The 26,303-nt window shown below is 41.1% G+C and overlaps 1 protein-coding gene across 1 annotated transcript in view; it reads right to left on the bottom strand.

Annotated features, from left to right (window-relative positions):
• The window catches only part of afg2a (AFG2 AAA ATPase homolog A), a 104,267-nt gene extending 78,072 nt beyond the window's left edge, over positions 1–26,195 (bottom strand). The window contains exons 1-8 of the mRNA XM_013909150.1: positions 26,063–26,195; positions 25,061–25,708; positions 24,798–24,927; positions 24,550–24,606; positions 23,397–23,520; positions 21,427–21,528; positions 21,107–21,260; positions 7,139–7,296 (exon numbers count right to left, since the gene is read on the bottom strand). Of these exons, the coding sequence (XP_013764604.1) occupies positions 7,139–7,296; positions 21,107–21,260; positions 21,427–21,528; positions 23,397–23,520; positions 24,550–24,606; positions 24,798–24,927; positions 25,061–25,708; positions 26,063–26,195 (1,506 nt within the window). The remainder of the gene's footprint in view (positions 1–7,138; positions 7,297–21,106; positions 21,261–21,426; positions 21,529–23,396; positions 23,521–24,549; positions 24,607–24,797; positions 24,928–25,060; positions 25,709–26,062) is intronic.
• Positions 26,196–26,303: the final 108 nt, after the last annotated feature.

The raw sequence follows: 26,303 nt of genomic DNA, 5'->3' as shown, positions 1-26,303 counted from the left end.
AGTCCTTTATTCCAATATAAAGCTCAGACTCACATAATACACTCAAATACAAACACATCGCCAACAATAAGTGCAACAGACCAAATAAACTCTGATTGCACACTGATGTCACTGATGTTCTCATGTAACCCACAGGAAGACCTTTTTAACTTTCTGACCACACGAGTAAATCGCAAAGAATGTCAAGTTCTTCCAAACTGTTGACAGGGGTCGGGTGGAGAGGAGAGAAATATAAAAGCATATTTGGAAAGAGATGGAGGAACTGAGGGCTTGGATTGGGGAGACTCTGGACAGAGTGAACAACAACAGAGCGAGTCTGCCAACAGCTGTCTGTCTGACAGATGGAAGGAGGGAGGAAGGGAGGGAGAGGGTCCGGCAGTGAACAACCGGAGGAGATAAAGCAGATAAGGAGACAGCCTCATCCAAAAGCCTCTAAAGCCTTCCTGTCTCTTTCTTCGTTACCAATTCTTTCTTCCTTATGTTTCACCTCTTATGCTTCTTTCGGTCTGCATCTCCTCTCATTCTTTTTTTTCCCATCTCCTTTTAGATCCACTTTCCCCCACTCATTCCTTCCTGTTTTACTTCTGTCTTTATCTATCGCACTGCTTTTCTGTCCTCCCACATTTGGATTTGTCTTATTACATTCACACGAATGAAAGAGAGAAACCTGTTTTTTTAGGAAGTCAAACAATGTGTCCATATGCAATGTAGTACAGCTGGATACTGTAAAATCTACACACAGTAGTTCAGAAATAGCTCCTCTGCTTCTAAGCTTATTTTGTGTACTGGTGACATAAGATGCTGTCACCAGCAGGGGCACCTTCAGATTGTTTTTCATAAGGGTGGCCATATGAGGATCACTAAAAATATTGGGCAACCTTCTGTCTGTGTGTGTAAAAAAACAAACAAAAACAAGTTAACTCTACCATAGAACCAAGTCCGCCAGAGCTTATATTATATTTTTACATGCTGTAGTGCCATTTCTGGGAGCATTTCAAGTTGCTATACATCAATACAACTGTTATAGCCCATATTTTAATAATATGTATGCATTAAGTCCATAGTAACTACATTAATTGCAAAACAGTGCAATAAACTACAAAAAAAATGAAAATCGTTTTTGGTTTTTTTGCATATATTTCTACCTGGAGAAATTTAGGAGGTTTATCCCTCAAAACTTAAAATACAAAAAAGTTGCAAAAAATAGTTTACAACAACAGGGAATTTATTTTGAGTGTCTTCATAGTTTTATTTTTAAGATACACCAATTTCTATATACTGCAGGAAAAACGAAAAACAATCCTATGATGCAAATTTGCATGTGCATCAAAATAAACTATTTCCAGCAGTGCAATTCGAGCATCCCAGCAACTATTCAGAAAAGCATAAAGTCAAACATGACTTTATGCTTTATATATGTTTTTGTTCCTGCAAGCGCCTTTTATGCAATTTTTGCAAAGCTTTATGTGGAAGGAAACTGTGACCTAGGACAAGCTGATGGCATAAGATGGCTGATGGCAACTCCTCCAGTTTCATATGCAAAAAGAAAATTATTGCGCTAGCTTACGCGGTTCCGGTTCTACAGGGATTTAAAAATAGTTACGCAAAACAGAGCGTGCCCGCTCCGACTGGTTTTAAAGGGTTAATGTTTCAACTCATTGTAGGATGCCTTCTTCTCTTGTGCTCATGTTTATTAAAAATATTACCAACACAGGACAGTCTTGCCAGGAGGGGCCAATGCCCCCCCTGGCCCCTCCTTGGTGGCACCTCTGGCCCTACCAAACTTGTTTCTACATGTATTTTTCATTTGTACCTTTAGACTGACTGTTAAAATAAACAGACAGGCTCTAGTTAAACAGTTTTCAGTTCAAGTGCCACAGGTCTGAATTTCACAAATAATCTAAATGCAGAAAACACTCTGAATACTGAAAACTTTGAATTCTTTGAACTCAACAATGCGATGTGACATGTGAGAGTAAAATTCACCTGGAAGCCAGTGCAAAGTGCATTCAAAATGTTCCTTGATCCTGCACATAGAAATAAAAAGCCATAAAAGATTTAAACATGGTCAAGCTCCTCCTCAAAGTTATTTTCTTCTGCATCTCTGGAGAGCTTCCATCACTACTAAACCACAAATTTGGGCAGGACCAGGGCAACTGTTGCTCATCACCAGCACTACTTGCCAGATTTAGTTCCCCAGAACTTCATCCACTTTCCCAAAATGAAATTCAAATTGAAGGGTCGAGGTTTGATACAGCGAAGGAGATCCAGTGCGTACTGCAGAGGCACAAATGTGAGTGGTTAGGATGGGGCTTACAGGGAGCAATCTTAAAGTAACAGCTGTGCTGGAAGTGCCGAGGTGCCACGCACGGAAACAAATTCCAACCAGATATGGCTTTTTATTCACATTAGGAGGCAGAAAACTCTATCCTCTCACCCCGTGATGTAGATATTGTTCGTCTCCACAACAAAACAAGGTTCCACTGAACTCTTCATTACTAAACACCAGTCATTCAAGTACCACCTGTTGAGCACCAGTCAAATTTTCTAAAAAAGAAGGTAACCTTGTTACTGTCAACAAGTGCAAAAGCTATTTACATCTACCTTCCTACCTTCTCTTCCCAGAGCTTTCTATTTTTTATATCTCTCCACTCATTCCTTTTTCCTCACTTGACCTTCTCACTATCACCCTCTCTCACTCTGCCTTAAATACATGCTCAAATCTCTTTCCCTTCCTCTCTTTTTTTCCTTTTTACTTCCTATTCTCTCCTCACAAGCTTGTCCCCCCTCACCCTCCCTACTGCCCTCCATCCAAAGGTAACACATCCCAGGCCACCGGCGCCGTCTCCGGGGAACAGAGCACCTAATGGAAACCTGGCGTCTGGCCACATACTGTAAATACCGAACAATTTATGGACAGCGCTAAGCGAGCGAGAGAGAGAGGGTAACGGATGGTTGGAGGGGAGGGAGGCGAGGAAAGGAAAAAGAGAGAAAACAGTGCTGCAGAGATGAGAAGATAAGCCGAAAGTAGGTAAGCAAAGCAAAATGCCCATTTGAAGCCCCAGAGAGTAATGAAATGAAATAAAAAGTGAGATAAGGTCATCTGTAAAACACGGGAGATTGAGGGAACAGGTGAGCATGATTAAGACAAGTAGAAAAAAAATGGAGGGAAACAAAAAAAAGGAGGTTTTTGTGACATACATTACACAACATTTATAAAAGAAATAATTAGAAGGCAAAAAATGATAACTGAGCAGCTTTGTGCTGATACCGATGATATTTAAAGCGAATGACGTGAATTCTCCAACTACGTGCCTCGGCTTTTACTTTTTGCCAAGTTTTGCAGTGTTTATGCAGTCATTCAAACTGAAATAGTATCATTACTTTGTGATGTTTTGCAACTCCGAGAAATTATATTAGACAATAAGGGAACAATAAATCAGCTGGATATTACTTTTGGTGAAAAAAGGCAAAAAATTGCAGGGATGGTCCAAACATTTTTCCTGGCCTCATTGGCTGCATTTATTATTTACATGTATGAGTGCAGCATCGGGTCACAAGAGAAGAATGTTTTCTAGAACTTTGCAGTTTTCCTGGAAGTTTAGGTCCCTGAGAGTTTTCGATGATTACGCTGATGACACAGGTAGACACATATTAAAATTGGCTGGAGGTAAAATGATTGAACATTTCCTTTTCAACTGCAAACAACGAACAGCTGCTAGGGTCAAATGCAGAGAAAAAGCATGTAAGCCTCCAAATTAGCAGCCACATCCACAGGCGTTTAATTACAAATCAATTATTCCCATGTTTCTATCAAAGAAGCAGATGTGCAACACAACTTTATGCACTCATCTTCCCCCCGTTTTTTGTTTTTTTTAGTTGCCTCTGCAGACTCAATGGAGTCATTGTAAGAAATAACAATAAAAAGTCACATTAAGTGTAAGCTGCCTTTTGTCACGAATGAAGTGTTTGTGGAATTAGAAGGCAATGTTTTGACTCACACCTCGCTCTGCTGTGTTTCCCCCCCTTCTTCCCTCTCTTCCTTTTTGTACGAGACCCAGTTATTATCTTTTACTGTTGTTTTCTAAACTTTACAAGGGGCCTTCTCAAGCTCGGGTCCTTTGATGGGGCTGTGAGGAGGGGTGTGGGGGACTTCACAGACAAAAAAAAAAGTCAAGAGAGACAAGGAGTATGTTTAAAAGGAAGAATAATAGGCTTGTTATACAGCTGCCAAATAAAAATATTAAAGCCAGGCTATAAAGTGGAAGATGTTCATTAAAAAAAAAAAACTGGGTAAACTGAGATAGTTTGAAGAATTTCTCATCACAGAGCAAACAAAGGATTAAATCAAACTTCTGATGTATTTAATCATAAATAAATGGTAAATTGAGAGGCATATTCTGTAAAATCTCTAGATCTGTGATCTGAGAAGGTTTCGGAGGAACTCGAGGCATGTACTTATCCGGCACCACTGGAAGTTTCTTATATAAAATGGATTAGAAACAAATGTTTGCACTCATGTGGATATAATCAAGTCCGGGGCTCTGTGGCTGCCCTTTCAGCTGAGCTGTGCAAGGAGAGGAGAAAAAAAAAATCCAAACTCAAACTCACTCCTCTCTTGTTTCCAGGAACCGGCCACAAGGACTGAATGTCTCTGGGCGAGCTCAGTGCAGAGTGCTGCAGAGAAAAGGGGAGGCGGGTGGAGGTGAAGGGATAGGAAGGACGTTTCTTCTTCTTTTCGCTTTCTCTTTTTTTGGTTGCTGGCAGGAACCGTTAGCGACCCGATCTGCTTTCAATTACCGGTGGAGGATGATGTTAGCCCTCTTCCTGTCCGTTATGTCTTGCACATGCAAACTCCAAAACATCCTGGAGTCTCACCACTGTCCTCTCATCTCTCCTTCCCCTCTGTCTCTCCCCTCCTTTGCTCCATTTTTCTCCCTTCATCCACTAAGAACAAGTGATTCATCTTCATTGTAGCGGAGGGTAAAATGGCCACGGGGTCATTTCCACTCTTCCTCAGCCTGACCCTCATCTGCTGGTAATTCAGTGGTCAGAGAGTAGTTAAGGGATTGTTTCATGTGCATTAAAAAGGGACAATCAAATACACAGGAAGACCGCTGCTGCTGCTCTCTTTGAGCTTTTCTCGCGATTCTGTTTAGTTTAGAGATTTTCATTCTCCTTTCGATGAAACAAAGATCGAATGAAACAAACCAGACTACTTCCTCTCATCATCTCATCCAGACTGTGTCATTATGAATGATGCCATAAATAAGTCAAGTATGTGAAGAGAAGGTCTCTTAATTTTTCCCAGACTACTCTTTGACATCCAGCTCCAGTTGAAAATGAACAAACAAAAGTCTTCATGCGTTTCTATGTCCACAAGTGAGTACAAGCCCAGCCTCAGAGCTCTGTCCCTTTAGATTTAACCTGGCACTAACTGACACTTTCATAATAACAATCTGTTAAATGTCATGAAGTTGACATAGTGAGAATTTCAAAGGCATTGCTCGTGACTTGAACGGAAGCGTGGCCCAACCGGAGGTTTAAGCTGATCGATCCCTAGAAACTCTTAAGATATGAAATTAATAAGTTTATATTCAGGAGCAATACATTAAAAACAAATTACTGACCACCTTTCAGAGCATTTCAAATCCTGCTATGTGGTACAGATCATCCTAGAAGTTTGTGCTCCGGTTTTTGTGAGTGAAATTCTTGTGTTAGGGTGGTTATTTGATTAGCACTAATTAGCAAGTATAGTGTCTATACGTCTATGGTTCAGCTGGCTAACTAAGCTTGCTAGCCTTAACTGATAACTGATAACAGCACTCCAGTCTCTCTTCTCATAAGGCGAGAAAGACCTAGAGTGCAGCTGCTCAAATGTTGAGGTTTTGAAATGGAGAGTTGGAAATCAATGTGTGACGTCACCACGATTACGTCTGTTATACAGTTTGTGGACAAGGAATAATCACGTCAGTGAGAGTGGTGATCATAGTGGAACATTTAGCAACTCAAGAACCAGATTTCTTTATGGAGTCAGCAGAGATATCTGTTTAATTTAGTTTTTACGGTGCCTGTGCTTCCTGTCTGTTGCATAGCAGACGTTGCACTCTCTGACGTTAGCTCGCTTTTTTTCCTTATTTCCTTCTTTTGGCTCTATAACTGGAAGAAAAACACTCAGAAGCTGTCACTATAACTGCAGCTTAACTTTCACTCACATTAACAGTTGTTAGCCTATTTCCAAAGGTTAGGAACCATTTCAGGAACTAATGAACCCAGGAGTTAAATTTAGTCACTATGACATCATTTGATGTTCCTACTCTAACAATTTTACATCATGGACCTACGAGAATGATTAAGGGTGTTTTGACACCTGTAGGTCGTTTACTCCTGTCTGAATCAGTTGATGAGTTTGTAAACTTGTAGCTTTTCCTCATGATTTGGTTTCTTTCTGCACAGAAAAAAATCCAAAAGAACTCTGAGCAAACCAAAACGCGTCACTACAAACCATGTGAGCAGGTTCAGTCGGCTCATTGGCCAGATGTGTCTGGAGCGGAAGCAACAAAAGTAAATACAGGAAGAAAGTGCTGTGTTCTAGACTATTGGAGATCACAGAGGTTTTATATTCACAGCTAGTTGCTAGCCTGTACAGATTTTTGCACATCTATAGTACCTTTCCACATTCAGGATACAAAGCAAACGTGGCTACAGGAAGTTTTTTAGCTTAAACTTGTAATATATACCTGGTAGTTGGGTCGGACCGAGACTCTTTTGGAAGAGTTGATTACTGTGTTAACACCTGCACAAACGAACCAGCCCAAGGGAGAAAATGAACCAGATTTCAACTGAAATGGACTAAACCCTGCATGTGCGAAAACACCCTACCTTTGGAGTTTATGCCAAATGGCCAAATAAAAATTCCTGCTAGAACAGGAGCTTAGCTTTATAGTGCAATCTGGAAGCATCAGCTTCTACTAACTCCAAGATCAATATGAGGGTCATTTCTTATAGATGAGTGAATTTTTAAAAAGATATGTTTTTCACCTTTAAGAAGACTGACAGATCAGTCTAAATGAGCTTAAGTCATGAGAGAATGAATGGAAAAAACAAACAAACAGACTAGTTGTGTCAGTTAATGTACCTTGGGGACATCAATAGCAACCTCCCTCATGGCACTGGGCTTCACTACAGACATGGCCCACTGGAGGTCCTGCAGAGTGACTGTCACTGTCCCCATTAGCTGCTGGTCAGACGGTGGTTGATGGGAACCTCCCAGTGCTCGCCTCAGTGCGTGCAAACCTGCACAGAGAAGGTTTACATCAGCTACTGTAAATCTGTCACCGAATCAGAAGTGGAAAACAACTTCATGCTGAATAAAGAAAAAAAAAAAAAAGAACCGACTTGACACAGGTTTGACCTGAAGGGAAGCCTTTTTGTTTGACGTATAACAACTTTAAAAACAAAACGAAAAAAGAAGCTTTCCCTGAAAACATTCAGGTTGACATATTATAGAAAAGATAGATCATTTCAAATTCAAAAAGAGTTCTGGATCCACTGCCTAAAAAAGAAATGCTTGTGCCATTTTTCTTCAGTTTCATTCCAAACCCATATGCACCAAGTCCGTTTTTTTAACTCAAAACGTTCAGGCTTGTACTTGCTGTGATGATACACACCTAGTGAATGCAAATCTTAAAATGAACGCTAATTCCCCTTTTGACGGTGAAAATAATTGGGCCTGCAGAGAAAAGTAAGCAGGCAGAAGGGAAGGAGAGTGTAATTGAAGAGCTTAAGGTTTGAATGCCTTTAGTCTGCAACTGAATAAAAAGAAGATAAGAAAACAAACACTGATGTGTCAGTATCAAAAAATGAGCCTTTGTTTCGCTCTGCAAAAACAGTCAATGCAGAGTGATCTCACGAGGAAAACAGTCTGGGCCGAGTTAGCTTTTAAAAATTGTGAGGTGATGACTGACATAGAGCACATACTTCTGAAGAAAAGGTTAGAAAAAATTATTTATTTACTGGAAAGGTCATTAAACATGCCTGCTAACCATAGAAAGCCGCTCTGTCTTCTATTGTTGGATGCCGAGCAGCTGCGGTCAAGTGCCTTATTTAGAGGAGGCTAAGCAGCACTTGTAAAGGGAACTTAGTTTTCTTTTTCCTGCTTTTCCACAATCAGTTAACAACCACAGTTGTTATCTGTGTCACGGGGGAAATGAAGATTGATTAAGGATCTTGTTCTGAAGCACGTTCTCAACAAAGGATGTTCTTACACTTTTTGTTTAAACAGAATCTGTTGTTTACTTCAAAGGAGCCTGATGTACTGTACAGGTGAAATTAGAACTGTGCAAACATCGGCAGTGTTACTGCATGAATCGGATCAGTGCACAAGGATTCCAATTGGTCATGTACAGTTTTAAAAACCTTCCAATTTACTTAAAGTGTAAAAGATTTGCAAGTAGGTCTAGGGTCAATGCTGCTTGCCATCACTGCTAAAAATGTAAGGAGAAATGCAAAGAGTAAAGCAATGACAGCATGCGAAACGCCATGTGTGGATCAGCTTGCATCCAGCTGTGGAGATTTAACCCCTACAGGTGGGAGGACAGGTCTTCTCTGAGTTAATTACATGCTAAATGTGGCCAATGATTAGTAGTTACAAAACCAGCCCACAACCACGTTTCCAACCCCAGTGTTGGGTAACAGTATATTAAACACACAACCGTTCTCAATGCACATGTGCACATATCACACAAACACACTCTTGGCTTCCTCTTCTGAGCAACAGGGTTGGGGTGGAGGGGGTCTGGGTAGGAGACGGAGTGGAGAGGGCTGTAGGGGAACGGACGTGGTCCAGGGCTTGGGGCCAGAGAGCAGACGAGAGGGGATTTACGATCAGACAAGAGTGCATCCTGTTTATATTTTCCAGGACCCGTCTGACTAGGCAAGGGACAGACAGACAGACAGCGAGGGAGAGAGGGGAAGAAGAAGAAGGAGAAATTCAATTATTGGAGACGCATTTGTCTTCGGCCGAGCTCAATGTGTTCCCCAGTCCCGGCTCCCTGGTGTATGATGCATTTTTCACGCCCCTTCAATCTTTATCCCCAAACACCCACCCTACTTCTTACTCTCAATCCCCAGAGCTCTAAACATCCCATCATTCCACCTGGCTGCTGCTTCAGCTCTTCATCTGCGATAATGCTTCGTCCCGGCGCTGCTTAGACTGCAGAAAAACATCTGGTTTGAGTGGAACAGACGAGGCAAGACAGGATAGGATGTGGAAGGAAGCTGGGGCGAGGAGGGAGATGAGGAGCACCAGCCACAACACCATATGCACTAACCCCAAACCAAAGCTGCCTGCCCTGCAAAGGCAGTGGGGCCTCAGCCTCTATAAATGCTGAGAAGGTGATGGAAGAGGGCCAAAAACAGGATTAACTGCTGGGTTCAGATCTTCTTTGAGCTTAGAATGACCACGGAGATAGAATGATTTTGGACTTATAACTCTATAAAAAGTTGATTATTCGTATTTTACACAGATCAGAATAAATAAACCTATATATAATGGGTAAATATAATAAGCCGCTTCTTCAGTGCATCTCTCATTCTGAAGATGAACTCCAACTCCACCAACTTGGACTGCTGCTGCTGATCACAGTCTTTGCTCTGCTCTGCAGCCTTGTGGCACATTAACCAGCTCCCTGGTTGGGGTGGCTCTCAAGCTCAGAGTTAATCTGTGAAGTTGGAACATGTACAGCTCCAGGATGAGAGACTCAATCAGGAAGAAGCCAACTGTCAACAAGGACCACCACAATAGCAACCTGGCCAGTGATACAGCCAGAAGGTAAAACACAAGACGGAAAAAGCCAAGGGTGGTTGGCTAGGAGCAAATGAAGTTTGAAAATAAGAGTCAGGAGACTGTTCAGATGTTCTCTCAGATGGATTAAAAATAAAATAAATAAGGAATCACCAAATATACTTGGACAGCCTCTTAAATATACCCGGGCAGCTTGCCCGAGCACAGAAAATGTGTCAGAAGCAATGTAAAGTAACATAAAAAAATAATACACTTATGTTAAAACAAAGGCAAAAAGCAACAACTATGCAAAATCACATTAAAAATACTTGAAGAAATGCCTTCATACTTCACTTTCTGCAAGGTCATTAACATCAGATTTTTCTGCACATTTCTGTGAAGCTTTTGTCACCACGTTTCAATCCTCTGTCCAGCAGCTAAAGTGAAACGCTCATCATCTGCAATAAGCTTTGACAGACAGCTAATGTTAAAGCTTCCAGTTAGTGGTGTGGCTGCATACAAGCGCTGAAAAGAAAAGAAAAAAAATAACATAGCTGACATATGTTTAATAAATGTTTCATCAAAAATCATTCGAAACTGTCTGGATTAAATGTAACACTCTGCCAGAGGCAACGAAAGGCTTTGCAGAGAATCGTCTGGCCGAAGGGAAAACAGAGTTCAGAAGGCGCAGAGCTTCAAATGCAGCCTGGAAGCCCAGAGGGCGGCGGAAACTTGATTCAACAATTTGACTTCAACATTTTGCTTTAGGGATTCTCTTGGCTGACTTCAAGCACACATTTGGTTTAGTTATGAAAACATCCGATGGGAGGAGAAGAGGGGAAAAAAAAGAAGAAGCAACACAACACAATTTAATCTGAACCTTCTGTGGACTCATTTCCCTATTCCTTTCTTTCCTTTTTTTCCTTGCACTCCTGTTTTCCAGAATGCTTCACATTCACCAGGGGTCCACAGGGAATTGAAAGAAAAGGGGGCCTCCTAAATGTACAAGAATGCACATTTGCAAAACATCACACCAGGGCCTAAAGTAGGTATGGAAGTGAGAGAAGACCTCATTTCCCAGAGCTGGCATTGGGAAAAAAACAGAGGAGAGCGATTATTTGGGTTTTTTCCCCTTCCCAGGGGCACAATCTTAATTGCATCCGTCCAAAACAGACCTTGCCCCAAATCAAGGCCTTCTTTTCAGGGGTCACATCCTTTGATGCTCACACCAAACTGATCTGTCAACAACAGAATCAAACATCTGAATACCAAACATTACTTGGAGACACTTTAACATGTGAAGTGGCCAGAAAAAACATCAAGATAAGATATGCATTAGATTATTTTGGAGCTAACACTAAGTTACAACAGCCAACAAGTAATAAAAAAAATCAAAAACTTCTATTAAACAGTAGGATGCAGAGAATGTAGTGAAGTTAAGCAGTTTATGTGCGTCTATATATTGAGACAACCAGAAATCTGAAACACTGTCCCAATACTATAATAGTATTTCCAATCGCAAAGGGTGAAAGAGCAGCTAGTTTATGACGAATCTGTTTCTGCAAAATTGAAGGCAATTAAAGTATCATAAAGATTCATGCCATCCCATGAATATTGCAAAGGTCATTTTAATGATAGCTCAATTCTACTAGCAGAAAAGCAGGCAAAGCCACTTTATGGGTCACCTTTGAGGGACAGAGTCTTTGACTGTGCAGAGTCAAGGACTATGGGTAGCCAGGACTACGTAGTCAATACAGACACGTCAGCATGCAGTCTTAAAAAAACAGCAGTAAAAGAGATGACGTTAAGCATAGTTAGACTACTTCTTAAGTGAAAAGTTGGCTTGACGAAGACAGAAAGTGTCAGCCGAGTTCAACACAAAGACGTGTGAAAAAAAAAACTCATCGGAAGCTTAGAAGCACAGAGAGCAGCTACGGTGGAAAGTTTACACTGCTTTTAACACTCGAGGGGAGTGTTTAAAACAAGCACAAGGATAAATAAAAGTAGCAATGCTAATTGTTCCACATATTTTTGATACTGCCACCTGGTGATCGTGCACAGCCACAGCATGTAAATGACTGTCTGCAAAGACTTGTGCAGCACCCTTGATGTTCATGAACAACCTCTGTCAACTTCTAAAAACCTTGAAAACCCCAAAGTTTCTACTTTGAACATTTGAGCAGGTTTTCAGTACAAGCTTTTTGTTCATGCAACTACAAGTCCACTCAATACAACGTTCGAAACTTTCCCTCGACATTCAGAGAGGAAGAAACACAAGAGTTATGTGGGTAGAGGTTAAACATTCCAGCATGGAAGATTAAAAAAGGGAAACCTGACACAGAGAGAGCATCAGGGAGAGCAGATCATCACCAACAACAGAAGTGTACTCGCATATCAACACTGCATTCGACATTTCAACACAGAATAATCAGAGCTATGTTTTTGTGTTACGGTGCATTGTGTGCTGCTGCACTGAAAACCAATGAGGTTGAGCTGAAGCTCACCAGCAAGGCCGGCCTCGAATGATTGCAAAATACTTTGAGCATTACACCATCACAAAAAACCACAGGAACGTTTTCATTACTCGCCGGGGCTTCCGGAGCACTCTATGCACCTGTATTTACAATACCCAACATCTGTTCCCGGAACTGAAACACAGCAATAATATGTGCTCTTGAAGTACACACACAAACACACAGACACACACACACACACACATCACTGTCACTGGGAAAAGGTATGTGTCGGGTTTTAGGAGCACAAGCAGCACATTTCCGGATTTTATAAACAGGGGCCTCAAATAAACCTCCCATGCTGATCTGACTGATATTTATGTGACCTGTACTGAAATCCCTGAAGTGTCTTTAAAAGGACAGATGACTTTGGAAAGGCACTTTATAAGGCAATGCTGCCGCTGTAAACATCAGTGAGCATTTAGCACTGTTTGGCCCATTTAGTCTTCCACGGCAAAATTTATGTCAAACACACAAAACTCTGCTGGTTTTTGCTGCCGTTTTTCTTCCTCGTTTCTACAGAGCGGAGTAACCTCTATTCCCCATTTCCTGTGTCTCATGGCCAGGAAGATCAATGGTTTGGGTTTAAAAACGCTCAAGTGCTGAATATTTAGGTTTAGGGGATTTTCACTAAGCGTGTTGGCCAAATCACTTTGCACATTTCCCGTGTAAATCATTTAGGCCATTTAGTTGCTAAAGTTTGAGTTGTTAAATATCGAGCCTGATCTTTGCCGTCAAATAGCAGGCTAACCAAAAAGCTTTCAGCTGACACAGTGGTGCATTTTGTGTTTATTATTCCATATAATCAATTTTACTGGCCCTTTTTGCTCCAGCAGGCTTCCCCTGTTTAGAGAGGCTTGTAAACAGTGGGTCCGGATGTGGCACAAACCAAACAAGCATGCACCGGCATACACACGTTCAAATAGACGTGCACACTCACACACGCAATTTGCACTGTTTAGACTGTGGAAATGAGTCATCTGCCAGCACCGGGATCAGTTGAACACCAACAGGACGACAGAGAGACGCCCGGAGTCTGTGAGGCTCCGCGAGACCACATGACAGCTTCCAATACCACGCAGAACACCTAGAGGGATTCATTATGAAAAAGCTGTTTTGCATAATCTCTGGTGGGCTGGAAACACGGTCAAAGTAACATTTAGGGAAATATGAACACTAGAACTCAGCGCATTTGTGGTTATACTGGAGGAAGCTTTTGTCAGGGATCTTGTAACAAAACATAAGAAAGCATCCTACACTGTAAAGACACGCAACCCTATTTGACCTTTGCTCCTTCTTTTATTCTATATACAATTTATGCATATTGCTAATTAATTAAATGTGCAGGTTCTGCCAGCTAAGGTTTATTCTTACATAAATTTATAAAAATTTTATAATTTTGGCCTCCATCCATCCATCCATCTTCATCCGCTTTGTCCGGGGCCGGGTCGCGGGGGCAGCAGCCTAAGCAAAGAGGCCCAGACCTCCCTCTCCCCAGCCACCTCCTCCAGCTTGTCCGGGGGAACACCAAGGCGTTCCCAGGCCAGCCGAGAGATATAATCTCTCCAGCGTGTCCTGGGTCTGCCCCGGGGCCTCCTCCCGGTGGGACATGCCTGGAACACCTCACCCAGGAGGCGCCCAGGGGGCATCCTTGTCAGATGCCCGAACCACCTCAGCTGGCTCCTTTCGATGTGGAGCAGCAGCTGCTCTACTCTGAGCCCCTAAAACCTGCAATTCCTTGAGGCTAACCAGGAAAGCAAGTCAGTCCCCATGCACTCCCATATTTATATGCTCAAATTTAAAACTGAAATAAAAGATGTTTACAATCTGGTACAATACCCTTTTGTTTTTTTCCTCTAAAACTACTTTCTCCCTTCATAATAACTGAAATACGACTGATGGATACTGACAATCAGCAGTTTTTTGGCACATTTTTCAGAGGAACTATCTGAGAAAATATGACTTGCAGCCAAGTTAAACGTAAAACAAGTTAAAAGAAGCATTTTCAATCCAATTGTGTTTGTATGGCACCAAACCACAACAACAGCCGCCTGAAGGAACTTAGTACTGTAAATGGCCTGTAAATGGCCTGTATTTATATAGCGCTTTACTAGTCCCTAAGGACCCCAAAGCGCTTTACACATCCAGTCATCCACCCATTCACACACTGTGAGGTAAAGACTCTACAATAACAGAGGCAAAATCCTAAAAATCAAGACAACCTCCCCACAAGTGAGCACTTGGCAACAGTGGGAAGGAAAAACTCTTTTAACAGGAAGAATCCCCCAGCAGAACCAGGATCAGGAAGGGGCAGCCATCTGCAGCGACCAGGTGGGGCTGAGGGGAGGGAGACGGGGCAGGATATGCACTCTTACATTTGGTGAGTAAAAGTTTTACTTTATTGTGTCTATTAAGGTCTAGCAGGCTACCAAACTTGCTAGCTACAAAATGAGGCTCCAAAAAGAGAATTCACAAACTAGTGCACAATCTCAGATGGGCTGCACTGAGCTTTTATACAGAGAGGACATATTTAATGTGATAAACTAGGAAACATGAGCCATCAAATTTATCTTGGACATAGGAGACCTACACCTAGATCCCTTTTTTTCTCCAATTTTAACATTTATTTTAATTCAATTTGATCTATTGTGAAATAGAAATATAAAAAGTGAATCTGTCTGTACAAGCAACCAGTCAAAATGTTGACTCATCAGCTCTTAATAGTTAATTTTGGGTGTGTCACATGCTCTATTATAATACATTTGGATAATGGAATCTTCATTTAAATGTCTTTAAAAATGCATATTAGTTGTGAAAATGGATGTTTTGCATGTGTTTTAAAGCAAATCTGTTCTATTATAGAACTTCAACTACACTCAGCTCAAACATGGAACTGCTCCTGCAGCTAACAAGAAACAAATCTGGGACTTGTGTAATGTCTCCATCTAAGTTAACCTGTCCTGCAAGAATGTGCATGCTGACACATGTCTGACATAAAGTCACAGTCAGAATGATGTGATGAGGAGCGACAGATGCAACAGAAAAGCTGTCAGAAAAATGCTCATACACAGAGTTATAGGCGTGCAGCATGGACATTTTTCTGCTGTGACTAACTCAGTCCAGCAGATCTTCTTAATGTGTACATGAATCTCTCAACATCAATGAAACTATGATGAAGGCCACGTTGTCAACAGGGAGAGAACCGCGGACAGAAAAAAGTTTGATTCAGAAATCCCAAATTTAAAAGAGGAGAGAAAGGAGATAATTAGTTTAAAGGATTGCGAGTTGTTTGGCTAATGAACTTGCAAATTCTAACTCGGGGATTCTCACTTCGGAAAAGATTAGAGAAAAAAATATATCCTCAGATGTAAATTTGGACAAGAACTCAACAAAACATTTAAGAAGGAACCATTCAGCTATTTTCACCCTGCAGATAAAAATCAGATCTTTGTATCTAAACAGAGCTCAGTCTGGTTACGCTCCATGCTGACTCCACATGAACTGGCAGCTACGCTTGACTGTACCTGCACAGCTATACAGCATTTGACCATGAGAGGTCCTCATTCACAGTTGCTACAGTTAAGAGGTTTCATTTAGGGTTTTCAAGGGGTTTGATATTTTTTGTTACTGGCAATGAGAGGATGGTGAAATGTAATCAAGTACTTAGTTTTGTTCAGCTTTAATTCTACTTATTCTGACTTTCACTTTTTTAGAGGGACTTCTGTCCCCCTAAACAGTGTGCAAACAGTACATGAATGTCAAATTCTATTACTGTAAAGTGAAGAATGGAATTATAATAGTAGAAAATGAAGACTATTTTAACAATACATGCATGTCAGTCTTAGCCCACGTGAACACTTCACGAGGCTTGCAGTCGGGCAATAGCTTGCTTAGACATTCATTTATTTTTCACCCATTTGTGTCTTAAATGACAGACAACCGATGATGAATGATGACAACCTCTTACCTTAATTTCAGGACTCCCTTGAAAAAGAGGTTTTTAATCTCAATGGGATTTTTTTCCTGGTTAAATAAAGGTTAAATAAAATAAATAAATTTAAAGTTTGTGCAAAGTAAAATCAGAGATTGGCTTCTTAGCACATTATACATTCAGTAAAGAAGAGCTCCAAACTGACAACGCCCTGAAAACAGCATAAAACTGATAAAAAAATATTGCATATCTATAGAGTTAATTAAACAGGATGCCATCCAGATTGCCTGTTTAGTGCATGTAGGCTGATGTAAGAACAATCAGAAACAGGAGAAATTCTTTCCCCAACAAGTTACATTTTATGTACTTTTACTTCAGCGGCATCTTTCTGCGATGTTTTAAACTTTTTTATTACCCAGAGTTGAACTGTTTTAAATCAGACCTTTCTCAAAAATAGTTCAGTATTTTCTTTTGCAATTAAAGAATAAATATGTGTGTACAGCAGTCAGAGAAGCATCATGATGCCTTCTCAATACTTTGATGCATTCTTGTTTTTTCACCCCCAGGTTTAAAAATGCTTCTTTCATTAAGTTTAACCTGGATTCCATTGGTCAGTGCCCGTGATGTAAAGCACAGTTTTTCTTCATAATTTGTGCATTCAGTGGAAGCTTAAAAAGGGATTTCAGGTGACCTAAGTGAATCGCACTTTAATACATCTGGCATGAGCGTGCTCATGCATTACAATGCTTTAAAAACTGGCAGATCCGTGATCGACTGTAATTAAGTGCTCATTATATAACACATCTGTCGTCAAGAAGTTTCTGGGGCTCAGTATAATTCAGAGTGGACAAACAACAATTTCCCTAATGACATCAAGATTTCCATGCATTCTTATCCACACACAAAAGAATCAAACACACACACACAAACCCTTTGACTTTCCTAACATATGAACAGCTCATGTAAATAGTCTTTCATTAAAGAGACTGGAATTATTTAAAAGGCAGGATAATGTGCATGTGTTTGTGACTGCATCCATTATAGAAGCCACAAGTCTGTACGCGTGGATGCTTTAATGCAGCTGTGCAAGGTGGATCTTTCGCGTGACCAGAGTATATTGGGCTCGCCATGATATATGTTCCCTCAATTTTATTTTTCAGGAAGCGGTACATCAGAGTGTATGCTTCCTCAGCAGCTCATTGTTACCTGAGCAGCACGAGGAAACAACTGCAGTTCCGATTTGATGTGTTTTTATGCCTCTTTTGTTCCTTTCGGTACAAAGCAAAATAGGAAAAAACAGATATCAGCTTGCGAGTTCATGTGTCTATGTTTTCTATGGCTTTATGTGTCTATTTATATGTATCCAAGCAATTTATAGGGATAACGGTAATGTGGTTTGGATTTTTACTGAAAATAATCTGCAACTTGCAAATAAACTGTACAACTGATTAATGTATAAATACTTGTAAATTTGAAATAAAATTTTTAGATGGGGGCAATCACAAAACAAGATTGCGGTGCATACAGCAGACAGTTTTGCCTTCATTTATATATATATGAAATAGGAATCTGGGAATTATCACATAAAAAAGGTGTATGCAACTCTGTTCAAAGAAAAGCGAAACTATCTTAGATCTGGTCACCTTTTTTTGCTCATTAAAAGTCCTGTTCTGACACTCTGTGATTCAACTCACAGTGAAGTCACTTGGTAGTTAAATTTGATGAATGGGGTGTGTGTAAGATTTCAGTGGTGTGAACTGGCATAAAATGCCACGCTGGCACCAGCCACAGTGGAGGTCAGTTGCACCAAATAATCCCCCCACAGAGATCTCAGGATGTTACAGTAGAAGTCATGTTCCAGTAAACGTCTGCTTGTCTGCCTTCCGCCTTGTCAGATCAGTTATCTTCTGGCTTGGCCACTGATTTTCCATTAAAGTGCTGTTTTGTAGATGGAGATACAGCTCTCATCAGCAGTGATTAATCTGCACGTAAAGCTTCAGTTAGTTTGACACATAGTTAACACGCAGAGGAATCTAAAAATAGAAATTGCACTGAAAGCAGTCCAGAGATGCACAAGGAGACGACCTTAAAGGGGAGTAGGGCTGCCATGATTAGTCGACTAGTCACGATTACGTTGCCTATTAAAATCGTCGACGACTAATTTAATAGTCGACGCCTCGTTTGAAGCTTTGTAAGATCCCAAAAGACGCAGGAATAAGTAGTAGGATTTAAGTGTAATAACGGACTGAAACAGAAGATGGCAGCACTGCATGTACAAGGATGCCAGCTGCCGTTAAACCCCGAAGAAGAAGAAGCAGCGTCCGGTATCGTAGCTGTGTCCAAATTCAGGAACCGTGCGGTCCTGCTCAGTTTCCAACAATGGCAGCAGCTAGTTAGCTTTCATGTTACTCTTATTATTCTTTCTGGGTCACAAAATAAACGTTTAACATATTTTCAGGTGAGAATGTAGCTGTGTAAACTTCAAATATCTGCTTGGTTTATCAAGACACCGCATATTTTCAAAAGCGCTCTGACGTTTTCGGAGACGTCTGTTACCCACCAGCTCGATAGCTAGCCGGGATTCAAGGCTCAGTAGAGCCCGTGAGAACACCGGACTCCTGGCAAATCGTTTTCAAACCCACCACTGTCTTTCGCTACTCAGGTTAAACATGATATATAAGTCACTTACATAACTTAAAATGTTATTGTTTGGCTTTTTTCAGTATTTTATTTGTTCCTGATTAAATTGGTTTGGCTGAGATTAAAGTTATAGTTTTTACACAGCTGGATAAAGCAGACAGCTGATTATCAGAAGTGTGAGATACTCTATACTCCGCTGTCCTGTTATATTTTAGATAGCAAGGAGCAGACGGCTGAGTTTATTAAACTCCACCAGACAATCTGCTAATTTCATTACAATTTAAGAAACTATCATCTTGTCTTTATTTTTAGTTAGCACATACCTTAAACAGTTAAAGCTGTAAGCTAATGATAGTTATATAAGAGCAGATGTATGCTGGTGCAATAAGCTGTAGGTTTTACATCCAATGGACGCATGATCTGATTAGTCGACTCATGGCAAAAATAATCGGTGACTAGTTGACTATCAAAATAATTGTTTGTGGCAGCCCTAAAGGGGAGATTAGCCAAACTTAAATCGGGTAAGGTTCTTGCTCTTTTTCATGACTACAGTAAGGCGATTGTTTTTTAGTGCACCATAGAGCACTTTGGATTTTACTAGATAAACTGACACTACTTCCTTTCAGTTACAGTTGCATTACAATCCTGGAAAACGTGTTATACAGTAAAATCCTCCCCTAACAGAAAGGTGTATCATGGGAAATTATATTGGAGTTATCACACAAAATGAGAAAGGACCACTGTGACCAAATCACATGCTGCAGTCATGCCATGCTCCTCTTTGCTGCATTGACAGCCAGTTAAAAGATGGCATGAATGAGATAAATCTATGATGGTGTTAAATCTAGACTGATATTTATCAGTTTGAACTTTAGACTCAGCCCCAAATTTCCGGTGAATGTCTGAGAGCGCTTTAGCTATAGATGCCTCGTACTCTAACCAAGCATCTGTAACTGAATTTATATTTTATCTCAAGCGGTAAAATGAAAGAAAGAAGTCATGAGTGCATTAAGAGTTCTCCTGTGGCTTTTTTGTTGCAAGGGCTTTTATCGGTCTTGTGATTTTGGTTTGGAGATTTTGGGGAAACTAGCGGTGTCGAGCGGGGTTGGGGAGGTTGTTGTCTCCCTCGGGGGCATGTGGGGGTTTCTCAGAAAACGCTGCCAGTCACGTCTGGCCCTCTGCGGACAGTAAATTACGCTCATTGCCGGAATGCTTCCACACAGCAGCCCAACTCCCTCCGTAGCTGGAAAGGCAATACGCCACATACCCCGGCGGTGGGACCACCCAGGAGGCATATGGGGTCACATACACACACTTCCACAGAAAAACAAATAAGCATGTGCTCAAACAATCACATATACCCCCACAATCAAGGACATGCAGGGCAGATACACATGTATATAAGCCAGTGTGTTTGTCCTCAGGGATATGAGGTGGGATGGTTTGTGGTGCTAGGGGTGAGGGGGCACAGGAATTTCACAACAAGTGGTGGTTTTTGTGGTATTTGGATCCCAGTGAGAGAAACCGCTGAAACTCCCAACTTCCTCTCTGGCAAATATCAAAGGATGCTTGACCTGTGTGTTCAAAGGAGCTGTGGGCATGTCAGGCACTCCAAGAAAATGTCTCAAAAATTGGTAAAAATAATTTAGATGGAAATAATTCACAAGTTATTGTGGTCTGGGCGACATTTTACAAGGAAAACAAAGGTCAAGCGAGAGAGGGAAAAACAACATGAGGCCTAGAATGCACCTAGAGCTCAATAACAAACTGTCAATGACTATTGTTTGTTGGTCAGATACCTCAGCCCACGGGGCAAACTAAACTACAAAAAGATGGAGAGCAATTCTGGGCCGGTTGCCATATGCAACTGTGTTTTGTTTTCCTAAATTATGTTGTTTTCATGAAGTGCAAAGAGGAAATCAATGCAAAGAGAAGCACTGGTGTTTCTTAACAGCTGCTTTGAGTGGCCATAGATGTCCTTGGTTTGCGTGACATTATGAGCAACAGTTTACATGACTATCAAAAGCTACAGCTACAAATCTGGGAATGATATTTCAAATCAGAGTCTAACGCTTGAAAATATCCAGCTTTTTTTTGGCCTGACAGATATCAGTAGATATGTAAATAAAGGCGTAGCCACACCAATAATCCAAAATGTTTTTGCGTGCTATTAGGTTCTTACAACTTGGAAACAAACAGTTCAACTCTCTAAAAGAGAGCAAGGCAGTGTTTACTTGCCCGCTTCTTTGCCAACAGCTGCGAGATCTGCTCCTACGTAACCGTGAGCGGCGTCTGCCAGCTGCGTCAGCTCCTCCTCGGTGGCGCTGCACGGCACGCATTTCAGCTGCTTCTGCAAAATATCTGCCCGCTCTGCAGCACCAGGAACTCCGACCTGCCGTCACGAAATCAACACAGAACAGCGATTTGTATACCACATTTTTTGTACTCTGTCCACATACTCAGAGCCTCAGAAGAAAGTTGCGCAATTAAGTAGCAATTCTTCACAAACAGCGTGACGTTGATTGGAAACACACTGCAGTCTCTCTGATAGTATGTACCTCCAGCTCTTTGTCAAAGCGTCCCGGCCTGCGCAGGGCAGGATCAATGGCTTGGGGTCGGTTTGTGGCCCCAAGGACCAGCAGCTGACCTGAGTGACCCTCCTACAAAGAGAAGAAAGTTGGATCAGCTAATTCTGAGATAACAACATAGTAATTTCATAGTAAGACCTGCTCAGCAAATGTTAATTGATGAACTAAAAGTCATTTAAAGCTTGACTCACACAGTTGGTATGTATATTCTGTTGTTCAAGTGATCTGGTTAATTAACACTGTGATGTGTTTGACAATCAACTTTTTGTGTGTTTTTTATATTCTGTATGAGAAGAGATGGCAATTTAAAGTAGCCCTTTTGCATTTCTCATTTTATGTCGTATATAAACTATTACAATTCTGAATGTTCACACCAAACATGACTAAAGTTTCAAATCATAAAGTCAGCCTATGTAAAAATAACCATTATAAACCAAAAAGGCCAGAGTGATCTAAATGCCTCAGTTTCAGAGTATTTTGTTTATTTACTACTGAGATCCATTATCTTTCATTATTGAGACCAGGCCATGATGGCACCCACACTAACAGTAAATCAGATCACATAAACCTGTTGAGATATCTCAGGCAACCAGCTCTAGCTGTGAGCACAGAGACTCCACCCACCTGTTGTTCAAATCTCCCATTGATGCACTCAAACAGAAGAAAGTTACCTTAAAAGGAGCAAGAAGGAAGCTAAAACTGATCCCTTTCATACAGTGGATGAACTCTGGGGCCACAACAAGGTTCAGAATAAGAAAAAAAGTTTTTAAAAAAAACCTCGAATCATACAGAGCAACTGTAGGAGACTCACAATTTAAAATTATAGCGCATGGAATATAAATAATGCAAATAAAATGTTTCTGTTAAATACATTCACACAAAGGGGTAGTTTTCGATAATGCAGTAAAGTTTCGTTGTTTAATCTGCCCAGGTGCACGGCAGCTTGTGGCACCCACACTCTTAGATTAGGTCAAATTTAGTGGTCATCAGTTCAAGTTTAAGTCCACTTGTCAAACTCAGCCCGCTGGCTTTTAGTATTTCATATTTCGAGGACATTTTTCAAAGCTTGAGAGATTTTCTGACCCCAGCCTGATGCTAAACCTGGCTCACTTCTGCGTTTCCTGGGGTGGTTTGCCTGCAAGATGGGAAAAACTTTTTCCACCTTTTAACACTGGAGACAGAGTTGAAACACAAATAAATTACAGTGCAAGGAAGAATGCCGTGGAGCAGGAAGTGCTTTCTCCACATTCCACAAACCAATCAGCAATGATGACCTTGGTTTGGAAAACAGACAGGAGCTGGGAGCAAGAAGGGAGTTGGTGTATCTGTGCAGTATCACCAATCCAGCCTTCTCTGCCTGGGGACGGGAAGATTTAGTTTGCTGATAAAGTTACGGCAAATTGTCAGCTCATGGCAGCCTTGGGTGATTTCTTTCCCAGACTCCCACTGGGGGTGTGTGGGGGAATCATCCTTTTTCTCATCAGGCACTAACACAGAGCTCAGAGGACAAATGGCACCCGAGAGATGCAACCCATAGTGTCTGAAGGGCGTCCAGCACGCAGAGATGGTTTCTGCATGACAATCTGTATTTGCAATGAGGGCATATTAGGATGGAGCCACGTTTGGCTGCGGAAAGACAAAGTATAAAGACATGTGTCTACTGAACAAGCAGTTACTGCTCAGTTTAATCCCAGCCTTCTAGCAATAATCATGCTAATGTAAAACAGACTGTTGTATTCATGTATAAAGAGAAGAAATGTGAGCATCCTTTATGTGCTGCAGGCTGGCAAAATTCAGAGAAGATGACTCAGTGAGGTTCCAAAAAACTCAAACTTAAAAAAAACCTTAACAGCATATAAGGTTATGCTCAAAAGAGCTGCCTTTAGTTTAATGCGGAAAGCATTATTGCCATAGGAGAGTATAATTACTCGGATACTTACTGAACCAATCCCATCCATCAGAGTCAGAAGAGAGGCAACAACTCGTTTCTCCACCTCATTCTGAGCTCCCTCTCGCTTTGGGCACAAAGCATCCAGCTCGTCAATGAAGATGATCGCAGGCTGCCTATCAAACCAAGTCAAATGTGAGAAGCACATTGATTTATTGAAGCATGTGAAAACGTAAATGGAAATACTGCGCAGAGGGCAAAATATTGACTCTTTAGGCAATTTTTTGACATAGAAGTCATTATTTGATGTGTCCATTCATCATGGTCAAGCTTTCTCGTATTTTCTTTAATGTGTCTTTAGAAATGGTTCTGCAGGCTACCTGAAGAAACTTCAAAGCTCTTCTTTGGCTGTCGCTTCCTTTTTCATCCAATCTGTATCAAGATGATCCCACACTGCTTCAGTGATATTTAGGTGCATATTTAGTCCATGACTGTTCCACTGTGTTTTTTCTATCCAGGTAGGTTTTTACAGCATAGGCAGTGTGTTTGGGATCACTGTCGTATTCAAAAATGAAGCTAATGCTAATCAGAAGCTTCTCAGATGGTGTTGTACAGTGGCTCAAAATCTGACAGTACTTTTCTGTTTTCATAATTCCATCAATTTTGACAGGATCTCCAACATCACTGGCTGAACTGCAGCTCTGAACCATGACAGAATCTGCACCACGTTTTACACATGACCATACTTCTCTCCTAACCTCGTCTCTACACACTGACAATGACTTGAACCAAAACTGTGAAATTTGGATTTATCACTCCATAAGACCTGGTGCCAATCTTGTGCAGTTAGGCACGCTTCGGTCTTCATTTCATGTTTCCCTTCCTCTTTTTAAAACAGACAGGAAGATGGCGACATCATCCCACTGAGACCATTTCTGATGAAGCCTTGCAGACTAGAAGGTGGATCAAATGAAGGATTAGATGTCCTTTGTGAGGTCTTTGCTGGATTTTGCTTTTCATTTTTAACCTATGTCCCAGTATGAATGATAAATATGATAGTTCCACATCAACTGTGAGAGACCTCTGCACGTTTATGAATATAATAATGTAATTTAACATAAAAAAGAGAATTTAGAGATTTGCATACACAGAACTAAAAGTGACATACTATCTTTATGAGTATAGGCAGCTCAGCGAAAACTTACCTCTGAGACGCTTCTGTGAATATTTGTCTCAGTCTTGCTTCTGTTTCACCGTAAAATCTGCAAAGAAATGAGACAACACGCTTCTTTAATTCAGTGAATGAACTTTCCTCATTTAATCTGTGGCTTTGGATCATGTGTAAGGTGGTGAGTAAAATCTTGCTGTCATGGAAACAAAGTCAATTTTCCCCAAAATAATCTGCTGGGATAGAAATATGGTGCCATGAAGTTTTCAGGCTATATGACCATACTTGCTCATGATTTCTGGGCCATTTATCACCGTCATGTGGGCTCCAACTTCACTGGCTATGGCTCGTCCAATCATAGTTTTTCCTGTCCCTGGGGGACCATACAGAAGAACTCCTCTTGGAGGTGGGATCCCTGTGGTAGACAACCACTTAAAATTAGAGATCTGACATTTAATGAGAGTCAGTAAATCTAACTGTAACACCTCACATCTTAACATCTTGACATCACTGGGGGTTAGTTTACAGCATGGTATAATCTAACATACCATAGTTGGAAAACAGCTCAGGATGTTTCAGTGGAAGTTCGATGGTCTCTTTGATGACATCCAGCTGACTACTGAGTCCACCAATCATGCTATACGTGACCTTTGACCCCTTAGCTTCTGCATATGGATCTGTTTGGCCTACTCTGCTTTTAAATCTAACTTTAGTGGAGCATGACAGGCAGTAGAAGGTGTCAGTACTCAAAGCACCAGCAGGAGGTGCAGATGAGCTTTTCTCTGCCTGCTCTAAGATGAGTGAGCTCTCCGGACTCACAGCAGTGTCTACTGAACCTGCTGAAGGATTCAGGGAGTTGTGGGAAGGAGCTACAGGCTGCGAGGAAAGGGAAAGAGGCTGGGCTTGTCGGCATGGAGTGCTGGCTGCAGGACCGAGCTCTCTAGGTGTGTCTGTTGTTGCATCGTGGTTGTCATCAACAGACAGCATGCTGAGCTGCAGGGAGAGTTCAGCTGATGTGGAGTCCAGCACAGAATTCATCACAGAGGACTCTTCAGTTTCAGGACTCGCTCCCAGGAGAGGAGCTGGTCTCTGGAGGGTGACGCCGTCCTCCCCTTTTATGGTTTCAACCCGAAGGCTGCAAGAGCGGCCAAAATAACTCAAGGAAACGACGTTCCCAGGCAGAACAATGTTCCCCGCTGATATAAGAGAGACAAATACATAGTAGTTATTCTAATAAAGGAAATCATCTGCTTGATTATATTAAATTAAAGTACAAGCCATAGAATCTAAAGTGCATGGATATTTTATTTTATTTTACTGTATAGCAGAGAGGGAAAAGAGGCTTGTGCATTTTCTGCAAAATATTAATAGCTTATAGTATAGTAGCTTATCCGCCATAACACATAATACTCTTTTTAGTGTATATACTATACAGCAAAAAGACAGAAAAATGCAAAGTCAGGTGTGTAAGAAGTACACACTTTCTACTGAAAGGTCTCAAATATTTCAGATACAAGATGAGGTGATGAAGATGAGGCAAAAGGACATACCCAGAGATCTCAGGAAGAAATCCTTGAATTCATCTGTTTCTAGTGTTTCATCTTTTGACCTGAAAAAAAGTTTCAGGTGGTTGATAACTAACTGGAAACATTTTTCTTTCAACTTCTCAGTGATTATTGACATTTGAACTGCAGTTGCATCTTGTTTCCAACAGATGGCGGCCTCGGCCTTCTGCTGGAAAGAAGGCCGAAGCATCTATCTATCTATCTATCTATCTATCTATCTATCTAT

Source organism: Pundamilia nyererei, unplaced genomic scaffold (assembly GCF_000239375.1).
Source record: "Pundamilia nyererei isolate P.nyererei 1_Seehausen unplaced genomic scaffold, PunNye1.0 scaffold00020, whole genome shotgun sequence".
NCBI lineage: Eukaryota > Metazoa > Chordata > Actinopteri > Cichliformes > Cichlidae > Pundamilia > Pundamilia nyererei.
This window is presented reverse-complemented; position numbering and strand designations above follow the sequence as displayed.